The sequence below is a fragment of the Manacus vitellinus genome, unplaced genomic scaffold, assembly GCF_001715985.3.
Source record: "Manacus vitellinus isolate BGI_N305 unplaced genomic scaffold, ASM171598v3 scaffold_4_pilon, whole genome shotgun sequence".
Classification (NCBI taxonomy): domain Eukaryota; kingdom Metazoa; phylum Chordata; class Aves; order Passeriformes; family Pipridae; genus Manacus; species Manacus vitellinus.
The window spans coordinates 39,568,327-39,586,013 of NW_021940604.1; the positions used below are offsets into that span (position 1 = coordinate 39,568,327).

General features: G+C 36.1%; 1 protein-coding gene across 1 annotated transcript in view; it reads right to left on the reverse strand.

The window, feature by feature from the left end:
* The window catches only part of ADGRB3 (adhesion G protein-coupled receptor B3), a 458,329-nt gene that overhangs the window by 83,695 nt on the left and 356,947 nt on the right, over positions 1-17,687 (reverse strand). The window contains exon 19 of the mRNA XM_018077922.2: positions 16,209-16,311. Within this exon, the coding sequence (XP_017933411.1) occupies positions 16,209-16,311 (103 nt within the window). The remainder of the gene's footprint in view (positions 1-16,208; positions 16,312-17,687) is intronic.

Consider the following 17,687-nt stretch of genomic DNA (forward strand, 5'->3'; position numbering starts at 1 on the left):
TGGAAAGTGGGTGTGTAATAATCTGTTTATTTATTTACTGAGTTCACTTTTCTCTGTTTAAAATGAGAATTTTCTCTGTTTAAAATGAGTTCAATTTTCTCTGTTTAAATGAGTTTAAAAGAAGTTTTTTTATCTTTTAACAGATAAAAAAATTACCCCACAATTTTATAAAAGTAGATTTAATTTTTAAAAGGTAATATTAGCCATAAATTAAGCAAAAAATGCCTGGCCTACTTTAGAACAGAGTACCTCAAGGCACAAGTACAGCAAGGGAGATAGTGACCTTTGGCCTGCTAAATAAAAAAAAAGCTACAAAGTGTGATTTCCTATAATAGCTTAAAGTCACACAGGAACAGGACAATCACATGACAGAATGGATGGTTTTGTGAAGGGACTTCAGATCAGGTTCTTAGATCTTTGGGCTATTTTGTACCTGTGCATGAGGCAGTTTTTCAGTCCTACTCTGTGCCATGGGGCTGTCAGAGTGTCAAGAATGCATTAGATTGCTATCTGGCTTAGGATATAAGCCCCCAGCTAGGGCTACTGAATTTTGAGTGGCAGCCTCTTCAAATGATTCCACAATATGCAAAATATATATATACAACATCATTGCAGATTATAATTCTATAATAAATATATAGTAATATAATCTCTGCTCCCCACTGTCTTTTAAACTATAGTTCCATAGCAGAAAGAAGAACAAAACATTTTTTATTGAGAAGCACAGCAATGGAGAACTGCTTTCATACAATGTATGTCCCACTGGCACATGATAAGACTGTTACTGAGCTATTGCATCTCATAACCACACTTTCCTTTATTTCTCATTTTTCTATCTATGAGGCAGAGCTACTGCATTTAGTTGCTATAACTGAGCTTGAAATGTGCAGCTTATCCTTGCTGAGAAAGGGAATTTGATAATTTGAAGGCAACAACAGAAGAGAGGGTAGCCATTACTATAAAGAGATTATCTGTTGAGAAGCTTGACAGTCGAGTGAAAAAGTGGACAAAGCAAGCAGGAAGATCTCTGCCTCTAAGAAAATTAAAGAGAGGCAGATGAGGGGGTTGGAAAAAGAACAGAGAAGAAACTTTCCTTCTTCTAACATGTAAATCCTTGAGGAAGTTGTTTCTGTTAGAGTCCAGGTTAGAGAAATGGGCAAGCCCTCTGACAGTCCAGGAATGTGATGGGCTCCTCTATAAAAAATGATCTGGAAACAAAACCTGCCCAGCTGGCCAGAGCCACTAAAGACTTGAATGCTGTAGTTGGACGCTGCCTCTCATTCTTATGAGTTTCAGTCTCTTATCAACATCAGAAAATTGTTCTCCAGTGAAATACAAATACTGCAGAAAACCTGTATGATCAGAAGATAAAGCTGGTATCCTGTAAACTGTAAGCTGTCCTGCTATTTGAAAATGGAGAAGCCCTGTGTAGTAGTCCCTTAATTCCCAAATATTGGCTTTGGTCATAATCTTGGATGACAAAGAAACAAAGAAACAGTATCAGGGTAGCCAAACAAAGGAAAGGGTGAAGAAAGCCAGAGCAAAAGTAGAAGATCACAAATCATAAAAGCAAGGCAAGCAATAAATGAAGAAAGAAGATAAAAGAAATGAAGGGAAGAAAAGAAAAAAAAAGGAGGACTGATGAAATCAGAGACTGCAATGATCATTTTTCTTTCTTAATCTTCAATATGAAAACAGATTATTTTTCTCCATGTGCAGACCTGAAAGGAAAATATCCAGTCACTATGAACATTTCTTGCAAGGAGGAGATACAAAAGGAAAGTGCAGCCTTCAAAACTAGGACCTTTCCCTCCCCATGGCACACAGCAGGGGCTGTGTAAAGTGGTGCTTGGCTGCTGCCTGAGGATAGCCTGGGTGAAAAATTCTCTCTCCTCCTTTCTGACAACCAGTGACAGATATCATACCTTTGTCACTCAAGAAGCTCAAGAAGCACCTTACTCCTGCCCAATAATCATAAAATCAGAGAATTTTTAAGGTTGGAAAAGACCTGAGATCATCAAGTCCAACTGTCAAACTAGCACCACCACCACAGTCAACAGTTACCTGCATTTTTCACAGTGACTAGGAAGTGAAATAATTTTACTGTGACCCTCTTCTCCACAAAGCCAGGAGTACCACAGCTCTGTTTTCACAAGGATTTTCCCTTGGAGCAAGAGTTGATGTTCAAGAGGAGTGGAACTGGATGGCTGTCTTGTCTGCTGAGCATGTTGGTCTGTTGTTCTCCACTCAAGCTCTCTATGGCCTGGAAGGCACTGCATATAGTTAAAGACAGAATAACTGTATTGCTAGTAACATATTATGTTAGTTTTTTGTATTTTTTCTTCCTGATTAGATATCATTAATATATATAAAAATTCTTTCTCTGAAGTGCTTTGAGCTCTGTTTTGATTTTGTTATTTTGAAAGGTAAATAACCATAAAAATATTAAGCAAAATCCAGTGTGTCCCATAAAGCTCAAAGAAGCATATATATTCACTCTACAGCTTCAGATGGAGAGCAAATGCTTCTGTATTGTTTTCAGTGTGTGTGACTTCAAATTTTTCCTAAGTAATGTAATTGTCATTGACCAAGCCTAGACATTTTATTATATACAAATTATGACTTATTAAATAATGCATTAGTAGCCTTTTAAAGGAAATAAAATCCCTTCAGTTATTTTAAATCATTAACCACATGGCTAACCACATGATTAACCACTGGCTCTATGTCTTGTATTAAAAATTTAATGTATATGGGATGCAAGCAGTTCCCATCTAAAACAATATACACCAACAGACTATCTGCAGAAAAAAAATAGTACATCAGTGGGAAGAGGTGAATTTTTATCTGGCACAGAATTATTCATGTGGAATGCACTAAAATCAGTGAACATCTAAGATCAGGGAGTGTCTTAGGGAAAGTAAGAAATGTGCTCAACTCATCATGACCACACATATGACCTTCTAACTTGTTACTCATAACTTCTGAGTTGTAAATTCTCAAGGAAGTTGTTTCTGTTGGATTCCAGGTTGGAGCAATGGACAAACCCTCTAATGGTCCATGAACACTGTGAGCTCATCAGTAAGAAATGACCTTGAAACAAAACATGCCCAGTTGGCCGCAGCCACTAAAGATTTGAATACTGTAATTGGATGCTGCCTCTCTTTTGTATAAGTTCCAGTGTCTTGCTATCATCAGAAAATTGTTCACTGTGAAATTCAAATGCTGAAAAATCCTACATGATCAGAAGTTAAAGCTTACATCCTGTAAACTGTCTTCTCTATTTGAAAATGGAGAAGGCCTTTGTAGAAGCCCCTGAATTCCCAATTTTCCTTCAGTTATTTGTACTGTTATTAGTACTCTACTTCATAGAGTAGAAGGTGTGACCTTTCATCTCTGCTATGTGTTTCACTGGTACACCAGCTTTTGAGGCCTAAATATTTAACCACTCTAATCCGCTCAACATGTGGAGTGCTCGGTGGGTGACACTTCCAGACCAGCTGGAAACTTCTGCTAATACAAAAAATAAATTAATTCTCTGGTTCCACTCATGTGTGACTGTAATCAATACGAGCAAAGTTTGTCCTCTTCACAGCACTACTGCTTCTAGTACAGCTTTTCCCTGTAGGTGACACTACCCTCACTGTTCAGTGGAAACAGAGCATCTTTTTTGCTCGGTTTTATCTGACAGTTTCATGTCCTGCCTTCTTCATAACATCCACTGCTTCTACATACCAATCAACATTTCTAAGGTTAACATGATCAGAATTGGGGGAAGAACAGTTTTAATACAGCTGAAGGTGTCATCTGTTGGTGTTTCTACAGGAGAGCTGGCAGATTTCAATGTGCTGACATTGAGAAGAGAATGCAAGTCTGATACATTTATTCAAGATTTTTACTATGGGAGGGGCAAGTATGAAATAAGTTGAGGTTCCGGCTGGAGGGAAAAATAAAATAAAAATGTTTATATCAGTTAATAAATCAAATTGAAATTTGTTGATGTTGGAAATACTCCCAGAGCCTTAATGATAGGGTTATTTTTATCAACAACAATAATTAATAATTAATGCTATATGTTTCTCAGATGCATCTTGGTAACTTGGCAACTAAAATTAGCAAGTATAAAATGTTACATTTTAAACTATATACTTAGCATGGATGTCTCCTCTTACAAAATCTTCCAGACCAGATCCATCTCCATCAGACTCCGGATGACATGATATAACCAAATTACCTATGGAAAGTTTATCTGTATTCTCTCTGCTCCTCTGCAGGGAATTCCCTTAGTGGATACTCTGTGACCTGCACAGATCGGATAACTGCCTGCAGAGCCAACTACTGAAATCAGTGCCATCTTCTGAACACACAGCAGCATCTCTAATCCAACTGGTATTTACAGGTTTAGAGCATTGTAGGAAAGCAGTCTTCCCTTCCAGATGCCAGAAGGCATAATTTTTTGTTTTTTTCATTTTATTATTTTACTGTATTTAAAAACTGGGTAGTGTTTTATTACAGATCTATTCTTATATTTTACAAGCTACAGAAAGTAAAAGCCTCTAGTAGACCACTGCGAGACAACGTGACTGTCACAGCGGAGTATTGTGCATATGAGCCTAACAAGAATTTAGGAGAAGAAGGAAGCTGGGGACTGCACTGGAAGGCTACTTGTTTTGTGCATTCATAATCATCCATTTTTTAATCCCTTTTATTTCAAGACCATTTAGAAAATTTCATTCCAGAAGTTTAAGCTTTCATGGTGCACTAGCAGATTTCTGCTCACCAGTTTATAAAGGAGACAAGCGAATCCAAGTGACCTAAACCAGTCCTAGATGACAGGATGACAGGTTTAAATATAAAGAACAGAAGGACCACGAGATGAGATTAGCAAAATTCGTATAAATTCGTATTATTTAACACTAATACAGTGTAACACTGACAGATACCAAGGTCCAGTTGCACTGGGTGCAGCATACACGTATCTTGAATGGCAATTCTGCAAAGTGCTCCTTTGACAAAGAAACCTCAATGCGCTTCTTTGGCTCTGCTTTGCTTATCATACCTATCCACTGAAGTATTGAAACTTCAATGAACTGAGACCTCCAGAGACTCCAACACACAATAAAGTCATCATGGCACAACGACTGTCAGATGAGTTGTATCAGTAACTTGTGTGCATGCTCCTAGCCATGGCAACTGCAAGGCAATGCAATTTGGCTTAGTTCTGATTCAGTTCAGGCTTTGCATTTTCTACTGGCAAAAAGTGTGCACCGGGATTAATGCCACAATTCAAAGTTTTAAAAGCTTCCTATTTGCAATTGACAGAAAATTTCCTAAAATTAAAAAGACATGTTTGATTGTTTAATGTTTAATTAGGACAGATATGTTCTTTAGGTATTTATGGAATATGATTGAATACACTCACTAAGGTTTAAAAATCTGACTAGAATATATTTTTACTGGTGTTATTGTTGAATCATCTTTCCAAAAGGAAGAATCCTTTAGAAATGAATAGAAGCAGGCACTTGATCAGGTTTAACTCTTACATATTTATTTCTGCAGTGATTTTACAAGCTGTGGTTTCTGAATAGCTACAAGAGTAGTTGAGTCTAGCAACAGCTCTTGTCCATCATTAATGCTGCCTTTATACCAAGGTCTAACTATGACTCCTAGCAAAACAATTTTTCTTCCATTGTAGTACAACTGCAATGCCTTGTCAGATCATTCAGTTCAGTAAAATGTTATTACTATTCTGTATTTACTTTAAAAGATAAGTAGTGTCAAAATTAAGGTTTTATAGCAATAATTAAATAGCTAAAACTCAAGCCTGAATTCTGATTGACTTGGCATAAGAGGATATACAGTAAAAAACAGAGACTTAAAAGCCCTCTTAAATATAAGATGTGTTAAATCTCAATGCAAATAACAACAGCTTTACAATTAATCCCATCTTTTTAAAATCCAGTTTTCAATAGCTGCAGGTTCTGACTCTTTGGGCTTTGTTGTCCCACATGGCTCAGCTAAGCTTGTTAAGGAAGCCATCCTCATTCTAAGCCTTCACCTAACTTTAAGTGGTATTTAAAGAATAATATATCTATTTAGTTTTCCAGTTTAAAGAAACTATTTAGCAAATATGTGATAGGCTGAAGATGTGACTTTTTATGAAATGAAGAATGCAGAGCACAAATTATATGCCATGCTACTAATTAGAGACAGATATGTAATCACTTACTAATGGAACAATATTTTGTGCCAACCTTATTCATACTTCCTTCCAACTGCTGGACTCCTTGTGCTAGATACATTTCAGTTTTCTTCAGGAGAGAGAGATACCAATATGTTTTCCATCCTGTTTTTAAACCCAGAAATCTAGTGCAAACTGAACTTTCTTGACATTACAGATTTCTATCACTTTTAACAGCTTGAGGCTTTTTTATTACAAACATGTACACTTCCCTGCAGGGTTCTGGAAATCTCACAATTACATTCATTAAAAATGTCCATGATTATAGCCAAGTGCATGCTTTGTAAATTTACCTTTACAGGGTTTTTTCAACAGTTATTCTGAACACAATTTTCTATTAAATTTCACATAATACCTACTTATTCATCCACAATGTCAGTTTTATATGAATTTTTACAAAGCCATCAAAAGACAAAAATATTAGAACACAGTTACTGTCAATTTTTCAGTACCAGGCCTAATGTCTATGGTGTGGCTCAGTGAGACTCAACAAAATAAGCATGTATGTCCAAGAAAACAAGTATAAAAAGGTCATGTTTCAGAAGCAGTCTAAAATTAGAGGCACTACAAGCCTTCTACATTAGCACCAAGAGGATTGCTGGGTGCATAATTTTGGGTCCCTAATCATACCTAGGAGTCCCTTTTTTTGACAAGCTGAGCACATCTCCCATGATGAAGTCCTGCTGTGATCCAGAGACTCTAACAACATTGGTTTTTCTCATGATGTAATAAATATCCTCAGATCATGCTTGGTGATTGCTGACTTCATTGAGTTCAGCCCACAGTGACCACATTTTCTTTTTCAGAAGGAAAAAGCAGGAAAGATCAGAATTTGTGGGATCATTCTCATCTTTCTATCTGATTGTTAGTCTCAGTCTAGAACAGAGATTTGCATACTGCTTGTCCCAGTTCCCATGAAATTTCACTTACTATCACTTTGTAAAAAAGAGAGAAAATGGAAATGAGAATGAAGCTCTGCTTTTCCTGTTGCAACCTGACTACTTGTAGCCAAGCAGACAAGATTCATCAGGAGAGGAGAGGAGAGGAGAGGAGAGGAGAGGAGAGGAAGAGGAGAGGAGAGGAGAGGGAGGTTAGAGGAGAGGAGAGGAGAGGAGAGGAGAGGAGAGAGAGGAGAGGAGAGGAGGAGGAGAGGAGAGGAGAGGAGAGAGGAGAGAGAGGAAGGAGAGGAGAGGAGAGGAGAGTGAGAGGAGAGAGAGGCAGAGGAGAGGAGAGGGAGAGAGAGGAGAGGAGAGGAGAGGAGAGAGGGAGAGGAGAGGAGAGAGAGGAGAGGAGAGGAGAGGAGGGATGAGGAGAGGAGAGGAGAGGAGAGGAGAGGAGAGGAGAGGAGAGGAGAGGAGAGGAGAGAAAAAGAATAAACAAGCCTGGACATAGGCACTGGAATCCAGACTTTAATCTTAGCACCTGAGAACAATTATCACTTCAGAGAAAGTTTATTTTGGTCATGACTTAAAATCAATCACAAATTAAACAACCAAATAATCTACAGATTATGTTAACTCACACTTGCCAAGGGTAGAGCCTCTTGTACTTCTGGAGTGGCTGTTTCTGGCTGCTGCTCAAACAGCATCCTGGACTAGTTTGATTTAATCTAGCAAAACATGATTCATTTTCTTTTTTTTTTTCAGTTGCTGCAAAAGCAAGAGGGACTCCAGCATAAAGAGTGAACTGATTCACTAGCAAGCTTTGTTTTCAGAACTGAGTGTACTTCAGCCATAGGTAACAAACACACACCCCATGATTCATTTTCATACTGACTGTTGAACCATAGCTGAGCCTGATTGTCCTAACTTCTGTGTGACACTATTTCTAAAGTAAATGTAGGGCTGGAGAATATTTTCATGTATAAGAATCACAGGAATGAGCCCCAAAGCTTTCACAGAGTGAAATGTGTAATGTTAAGGAAAAAATGCTTATTTTACAGCTTCTGATCAGACCAATCTGAGAATCAGACCAATCCAATACAGTAATTTCCTGATAAAATGCTCTCAATTGGCTTGACTACAAGATATAGGGGCCTAAAAACTGTGACCTAGGAAAATGCAAAGAAAAAAATGCAAAACTGTACGAATGAACTTCATAGTGCATGTCAAGGTTAAAGCATACCATATGTTCCTGAAAATATGCAGACACAACAGGGAGTTGTAGGGAAGTACAAATAAAATCCAGTATAATAGGTAGATAATATTTTGCACCAAATTTACACTATTGTTTGTTAAATGATAGTCCTTTAAAAGAGATTTTACTTTCTATCATGTTTCATCCTGTTATACAGAAAGAGTAATGATGTATTAATCATTGCAGTAGGGCATAAGATTTCATTGCATTTATCTCAGAGTTGTAATTTTTAATGTATTTTTTCACCAGATACCTATGAAAAAAATCCTACTGTGTTTCTGTATCTGTTTCAGTTTATGTGACAAAGGGGTTCTATGCCTACAAAATGGTAACTCACATATGAAAATCCATAGGAAGTTCAACTTTTATATTAGAAAGAAAATAACCAACTAAATTAATGTTGGTTTTTTGTTGCTGTTGTTATCATTATTACTTAGACCCTTCAGCCTTGTGAAGTCAATTGCTATGGTAATTTCATTTAAAAATCCTTTTAACTATTGTTGCTTAGAAATGTTTATTGTTTCCTCTTTCTTAAAAATAAGATTATGCAAGTGAAAGGCATGAACATTTAACTGTTTGTAGATTGATCTATTTCCCATTGACTGCTTTTCTATTTCCACTGAAATTCAACAAAAAAGCAAAAGAGAAATAGAAAAGAGGTGTGAAGTCCAAAAATAACTGCTTGAGTCATCAACAGATTGTCTGAAATTATTCAAACAGGTGTTTGTGAGAGAATGAGCTATTTTCCCCTAGGGCTGTGGGGGTGAATTCTAGAAGAGAAAAAACTACTCTAAACAACTCCTGAAGAGCAAGGAGGAAAAACCCCACAATTTTGGGAAGAGTAGGACAGCAGAGGATTACCTCAGGAAAGTGTAAGCTAACAACATCTAAGAGCAACCTATCAGTGCCTATAGAGAGGTCATTGACAAGATGAAGCCAGGTTCTTCCAGTGATGCGTAGTGAGATGACAAAAAACAAGGGGCATCAACTGAAACAAAAGGAGGTCCAGATCAAATATATAGAAACACATTGTGACCATGAGGACAGTCAAGCAGTGGACCAAGTTTCCCAAGGAAGCTGTGCAGTTTCTACACCTAGAGGTTTTCAAGGCTTGACTATATAAAGCCCTGAACCACCCATTTTGACTGAACAGCTGACTCTGCCTTGAGAATGAGGTTGGACAGATCTTCCAACGTGAACAATTCCACGATTCTAAAATAGTTCACAAAGCACTTTAAAAGGTTCTGGGGATTGGAAGCAGAGAAAACATGTTCCTAATATCTAACCAGTTTTTTCCCTGTAACCCACTTACAATGAAAATGTCCATTTTGTTTAGATATAGCAAAATGAATGATAATGTTGATACACTTTGAGACATGGTCTGGCAGGCACTTTTGAGAAGAATGTTACCTTCTTCTCTGAGGCAGGTAACAGTAACATGAATTACCATGTTTGCTGCTCTTGGGTAAGAAAGATCTGCTCCCAGAGGTTCTTTTGAGAATCTAAAAGCCGGTAGTTAATTCAGCTGACGTTAACAGGTTTTGTCAGAATTTAGCATGGTAAAACAGCGTTGCTTACACAGACCTACTCCTGTAATAGTTATTCAGTTAAGTGTGCTCTTCTCCTTTTGATTGTTTCTGAATTTCCAAACACAGAGCAGACAGATGTGTGTGGTGCAGTGCGCTCTCACTGCTGACCTATTTATTGGTATGTTTCTGGGATGAATGACCCGTATCAGACACTCTCTGGGTCAGCTGCTCAAAAAGCTGTTACACAAAGAAAAAGATGACAATCAGCAGAGTAGGTGTTAATTTGGAAGTTGGATACTGGCAAAAATGGAAGGATACATTTTCCTGGGCTTCAGCTGCTTAAATGGAAGATATTCCCTTGAACTTCTCCAGAAAGACTTGAAATATGGAGTGCTATTGCCTGATATACTGAATTCCCTACTCCCTCATTGATTTTGTAACACAACCTTAATGCTGTGTTAGCATCATTTCTCTGTTCATTCCATCTGCTCTTAGGTCTCCCCCGCTGTTTCCTAGGAAATATATTGCCATGATGCCTGCATCTGTAAGGCAGTGGCAGATATGGGGCAAGAGCCACATGGTTAGAGGCAGCATTAGTATCACCTGAACATTTGCAGATTTCTCATGGGATCCCACCACCCACTGCCTCTCAAAACCTGAGGGAGCTCTAGTTACGCAGTCAGCTACTTCAGAGTGCTATGGGAATGGGACACTGTGGCTTCTAAGCTTCTTCCAACTTCTATTTGCTTCTTTCAGCCTCACACTTCCATTAAAAAAATACTAAAAGTGACTTATTTTTGTCCAGTCAGTCTATTTAGTGAACATTCTAATCTTATTATCTACAAATTTGTATGGGGTTGTTGCTTGTTTACAATGCATTTATCAAGGTTATGTTATGTGCTTTAGGTGGTCAGGACATGCCTTTTTCATACCCTTTCAGGCATGGTCTAAGAGATGAATTTCAAAATATAAGAGCAAGAATAATAAACTGAATATTGCAATTAAACAGGGATGACACAGAATATCAGGGTTACTAAATCTTGCCTTAACATCTTCCCTGTTCTTTCCTTGATAGGCACAAGAAACCTGACTATGGCTAACAAAATGTACTGAGTCTGATGGCATTTTTAAAAATATGATTGTTTCTCCCAAGTGACCTCAACTTCAGCAATAAGTAAGTACAGTCAGAAACAGATTATATAGAAAATAATTAACTTTTTCCCATATGTGTAATGAATTCTATGGTTTCCTTTAAATTGTATTCATCTTTGTTTTCTTCATAGAAAAAAATAGATATACTGGAACTGTTTATATCAAACAGCTAATGTGTTTAAGGCAAAACTGAAAAAAACCAGGGTATTTTCTGGATGTATGCAAAATGAGAGAGAGTTTATGAAAAAATCCACACAATATTAATCAATAACTTATGGGGGTAGAGAATCTATTCATTAAATGGGATCAGAAGCATAGTAAAAGTTTATAGCTTAAGCGTTAAAGGTCCACATATAGAAGAAATACAACAGTTCTTGATAGCAATATGAACATTAGGAAACATAAAATAGCAAGAGTTATAATACAGTGAATGCTACAAATCACTGATAGATATTTCCTCAAAAAAACCTCAGTCTCTTCCAAGTAAATATGTAATCCTTTTATAGATGTCAGGAACATCTCATAGCATTTGTGAAATAACAGATATTTGAGCAGTTATGTTATAAATGAGAAGTTTTACCCTTCCTTAATTAAGGAGACTTAATTTTAGCATTAAAACTAAATTCAGTTGTAGTAGCAATTGCATATCCTCAAATTTAAAAGCAATTATGTGGCTAACATTTAACACTGGAAAGAAAAAAAGACACAGAAAGAAATACTAAAGTAAATTAATATGCTTCTCATGCACAGTATAACACCAACTATATTTAAACAAGATACATAATTATTTTCATAATATTTTTGTAATTTCAGCCTTCAGTGACCTGTATTTCAAAACAGGATCTGAAAAAAAATGAAATCTCTTACACAATCTGAAGCATTAAGAAAGCTTTGAATAAAGTTCTGTGTTTTGAAAGGTTTGGGGAAACATAATGAAAAAATCAGAACATTTCTCAGCTGTGTCCTTCAATAAAATGCACAAAATGTTTGGCTAATAAGGAATAAAGGACCAAAGCTTTTCTGTTGACAAAAGGCTTTTTTGCTATCCCAATCCAAATCTTCCAAGAATAATTCTACTTCCCTCCATGACTGCCATCATGAACTACTCCAAAACAAGCTAAAAAGCCCCATGACCTAGATATCTGGTCTACTATTGGTATCCTCAAGTTATTGAAACTGGAGAAAAAAAGCAACTTTTAAAAAGGGAATACTAGAAATGGAAAAATTATGGTAGTTTGAAAGTGTTAATTCCTTCTACATATCCTTGGTAAATGTTTTGTCCATTTTTGTCCATGGGAGGTGGGTTTTTTTACTGAAAAAAGCCAGAACTTAGTTGAACCAAAGGGAATGCCATATTCAAACTCACTTAGCCTTCACTAAAAGAAGCTTTTGTAGAAACATGAATATATATTGAGCTTTCAATATAAAATAGAAGTAGTTGGTGAAGTATTTAATACAGACAAAGAAAACCACAAACTGCAAACAAACTGAAAATATACTGTTCGTTATAAATATATCTTTGATATTCTCAAAGGGAATATACCCAAATAGAGAGCTAGGGACAATTTAAACCCAGAGCCAAACTAAAGCACAGAAAAAAAAGGATATGCTTCAGTATTGTGAATATTTACAGCATCGTGTGAACATTAACTAAGTGCCCCAATAGTCTGAGAATAGTATGAACATAAGAATGCGAATGGAACAGAATAAACAAACTCAAACTTGGCATATCATATACATCAAATATTCTCTAATACATTTTAAAAAAAAAGAGCTCATCTTCTTGCAATAAAAAATTACTTTAGCCTTTATTCAGCAAACAATTTTTGATAACTTGAATATTACATCGTCTTAATAAAATATTTCCAAAATTTCTTCCAAAATTTTCAAACAAACACTAAAAACCCACATGGTTTGACTTCTAGTAAATAAAAAAGTCTCAGAAAAAACCCTAAAATGTTTTTAATCTTAAACCACACATCATGACCTGATTTTCTTTCTAAAGTTTCCATGTACAGATTTAATTTTCCAACTCAGCAAAATGAAAACATAATTTTTCTTACAGATTTCAGTATTGCAATCTAGAACTATGGACTAAAAATCAAACACTGGCTTCTTCAGGTGACATATGATCTTGAAAATAAAAAATTCCGAACTTGAATTCAAACACGTCTAATGCCTAAACATATCCCTACTTACAAACACAATGAAGTCATACCCGGAACTGATTGCTTTAATTTGAGTAAGTTTTCTCTAAACAGTGGCTTTAGCTGGCTATTTTGTTGATGGTGAATTCACAGGCCAGCCTCTTGGAGCTACAATATATTCACATATCAGTGGACACTGATAAAAGTATTTTTGGTCTGTTACAAGGAATGTCTTCCTTGATATAAAAAATGTATTCTGGCCTTGATCCATTATAGGTGCTCCCTGGCTAGAAGGCCCTGGATGGTAGATGTATCAAAAGCAAGATGTGGACTCAAAAAGAAGACAAGTGTAGCAAAAAGTGGTATTTTACAGTAATTTTTCAGGCTGTATATTAAAAATCTAAACTTTGTGATGTGTTTGGGTTTTTTTCTGTCAACTATTTCCTTTGAACATCTGCATTTTTAGGATCTGCTGGCCTCAGAAATGTGTCAGTGCAATATCTCTGCGCTTTCAGGAGTTCAGAAGTGAGCAGAAGTGAGAGAGCTCAAAGAAATTAGGATTAATGGAAGGAACTGGATTAAGGGCATATTTTGGTTCAAAGTTCCTTGAGTCAAGCATCAGAGAAAGGCTGACAGCATATCTAGAGAGTGTTTACCCAATACAGTTGTTCTGCTACCCTCAAACTCTGATTCTACAGTGGCAATATATACAGGAACCTTCAGCTACTGAACCATATCTTTTCTTGAAATACATAATAAAATAGTATATATGACTGTGCGTGTCAGTGCTGAAATTCCAGGGAGGGTTAATCTTCAGCATCCTGGTATGCTGAAGTTGCTAGCACATTTCTGACTATTTTTTCCCCTGAATAAAATCTGTGAGAGTTACATGGGTTTCTTCGACAAATCCATATTTTGTTCATTTGCACCGCTACTGTAAGGTGATAGATAAGGCCACATAAAAGAAAGAAAAAGGCTCCTGATGGTTTCCTATAAAAACCCCTGCACCTGGGGAGACATTCCCAGAAACTGATAAAAGGATTAAGACGAAGAAAGGAGGGATATGGACATAACATTGCCTTTTTTCTGAACATCCTCGCTGCCAGAACTCAGGAACTGGATCCTTGGGCCTATTTCATCTATTACCCCAAAATTAGTTTATTGACTATAGACGCTCAAACTGCCTACAGAATAAGGTATACAAAGAGATTGGACATAAGCAAAAATCGGGGAGAAGTTCCAGCAACTCTGTGGAGGTAACCGACAGGCTGCCTTTTCTCCCTGCACCTTCTCGGGACACTGTGGGGTGAGTGATTGCTTTATACATATATACTAATTTTACTTTTGCTCCATAGCATTTTAAAATTTTTACTTATTCTTTGTTAGTTCTTTTGCTTTTGGGAGGGTGCTTAAGTTTTTGCTTTACTTATTCTTTGTAAGTTGCCTTACTTATTTGTAAGTTGCTTTTGCTTTAGCGTGTGTGCCTATGCTTTGCATTATTATTATTATTATTACTACATAGTTTAAGTGTGGGGTTTTTTTGCAGTTAGACGCTATTCCAGACACAGCAAACCCCATAAATTGTCACAAATTTGCATTAATAAACATGTTATTTCATGAACTGTTACAGTGAGTCCATTTTTAGGTGCTGACAGTTTCGTTGATGGTGAAATAACTCATAGGAGAAACCTGCTGAGGGGTTTTTCTACCACTCTTTGGTGCAGTCCTTATATAAAAAGGTACCAAATGTCCCATCCATCTCAGTGAATCTTATAAGTGAAGGGTCTCATTATGTGAGACACTAACAGAATTTTTTGGACATTAAAAGTCTTTGATCTCCTGAAAGGAGGACACTGATAGACAAAAAATAAATTAATACAGGTTGGACAGAAAATTCTTCTTTCCTGTCTCTTTTCACGTGACACTCTACATACTTTCAAAACTTTAAAAGCATATTGATATCTTAATTTCAATAGTTTTGTCAAATTATGTATTGGAAATAAATATGTTTGGTTTGGGTATGTTTTACAAAGTACAGCTATGTAACTCACACTGAATTTATGAGACTTTTGGCAGCTAAACTTCTAAGCACTTATTTGTAAAGAAAAAATTATTAATTACAGGTGTGTTGTAGAAAAACCAGTTATCCTATAGCAGAGGATGAATATGTTTCATTCAATATTGGAAAAAATTAAGATAAGCAGTGCATTAAGTAGTTTAACACAGTGGGAAAAAACCAACTTTACAAATACTTGCTTACTCCAAAACTTAACAGCATTCTATCACATACTGTCCAATTAACCAATTACATATTATTTTCTATTCCAAACAATCCTGTAGTTATAGTTACTTTTAAGCAACCGTTTATTGTCGCTTCTGAAAGTTGCCCATCCTCACTATGCATTGAGTGATTCCTCAAAACACTGGCAATCCTGCTCTACAGAACAGGGACAAATGACAACTACGTTCAGAGAACAGATTAGCAATAAATCAGCAATATATCAGTAAGGTATGCAGGTTTATTATTTTCTTATAGCTACACCAGTCCGAGATCTAACAGTTCCACGGCTTGTCATGATGTCTGTTTCTGCACATTTTCGAGAAACATGGTATAACTTCTAAGCAATTCCTACTTGCCTTTTGAGTACCAGTGTATTAATAAAAAGACAAAAACACTGTAGCACAATCCTATTACAACTATTATAATGAACCAGAATTTGTGCTTTTGATGTTGAGTCTTTGAACTTTTTTGCTTTGAAATTTAGTTATAAAACACAAGTCTACCACAGAGAACACAGCTTATCCAGAGGGAACAATACCAAAAGGGATTTTTGGAAGGGAAAAAAAGACTATGAAAGACAGTAAATATTTTCCCTTGTCTGTTAATATTTTACCAAAACCACTGAGTATAGGATTAAATGTATGTAATTATTTTAAGCTAAACACAAATAAAACAAAGATATCAATCTTTAAATGCAAATTCAATACAATCCATCATCATACCTTGTTATGTGTCTGAGTTTGTCCAACCAGGATAAGGATATTTGATGAGATAATAGACAGGCAGAAATTGATTAGAATTATTGACCTCTCAGATCTGATGTACCTGTTTAAATAAACAAAGAGAGGGCACAACTTTTCTAAAAGGAAAACAACTAGTAAGTTATACAAAACTTTGATGCAGTTCTTACATTAAATATTGAAGATACTATGAAAGAGAAGTGCCTCTCTTTCAAGTGCTCAGAAAGTATCAGAGACCTATCACATTACAACCATTGGTTGTATTTTGATACATGTGATATTTTGATACATATTCTGCAATTTACTCTTAGTAACTTGGTATATTTTAAAAGTAAACAATGATTCTTTTAGAAATTGCTGGCAACACTGTTCTAACACCATACTGATACGTAACGGGCTTGCACGCATTCGTATAAGGAATGTTTTATGCTCTCTGCTCATCCCTGGGAATATCCACAGCTGGCATAGACCACTCATAATTACTATCTTCAGAAAAAATATGGTGATTTACATAAACAGAAGATTTGGTCCATGATGCATAAATAAGGTGAAGGTTTGTTGATGATACTATGGCAGTGCATTTTGAAACACACTATTGAGATAACAATAACATTGCTCTTGATGTTCCAAGAGATTTACAAAATAATTTTTGGGGAGAAACAATGGTACTGTAATATCTTCATAAGACTGAATGCCAAAAAAATAGCTATGTCTGTACAGAAAGATTAAATTATAGCAGAAAGCATCACAGTCTCTCCTGCAAACTTATCATATTCATTTTACACGTATGTTTAGGATGAAAAAGTCTTATACTCTTATCACATATTTCCTTAAAAATGCCTTTTTCCATATACAGCCTTTTATATGCTCCAGAACAGAATGAGAATGACCACGGTTTCAAATGAAGTACCTTTCTGACCTGATTTTTAGAGCTGTTAACAGTAAATGTTGACTACTAAAAGAAATGAAAGTTAAGCAGGTTCAGTTCCCCTGAAGACCATGCCATATCTTTATATATTCTATGACCTATTCTATATGCTGCTCACTGGAGTTCAGTTAATATTGCTGTCTCCTCCTGAGCTGTACACCTATAGTTGATACTCTAGTCATAGAAAAGGCTGCTGAGTTTTGGACGTGAAATTAATCGTAGTCCTTTTGCTGATATGTCAAGTGATACAAGTGATTACATTTTTTTAGTTAAAGACATAACAACCCTGATACCACAATCCACATCTTTTCTTAAAATATAGCAACATTCTTAAGGCTAGTTCTATGTGTTGGCAAACAAATACAGAAAGTCTAATGCCTTTGTTCACACAGACAGCGTGCTGCAACTTTCTAACTTGTTAACTATCAGTTCCCAACACTGAGTATCCATGGACTACAAAGGACCTTAGTATTTGAGTAAATACAGTACAAGTGGGAGCTTTCAGCACTGAATTAAGTTATGAAGGTTTTGGT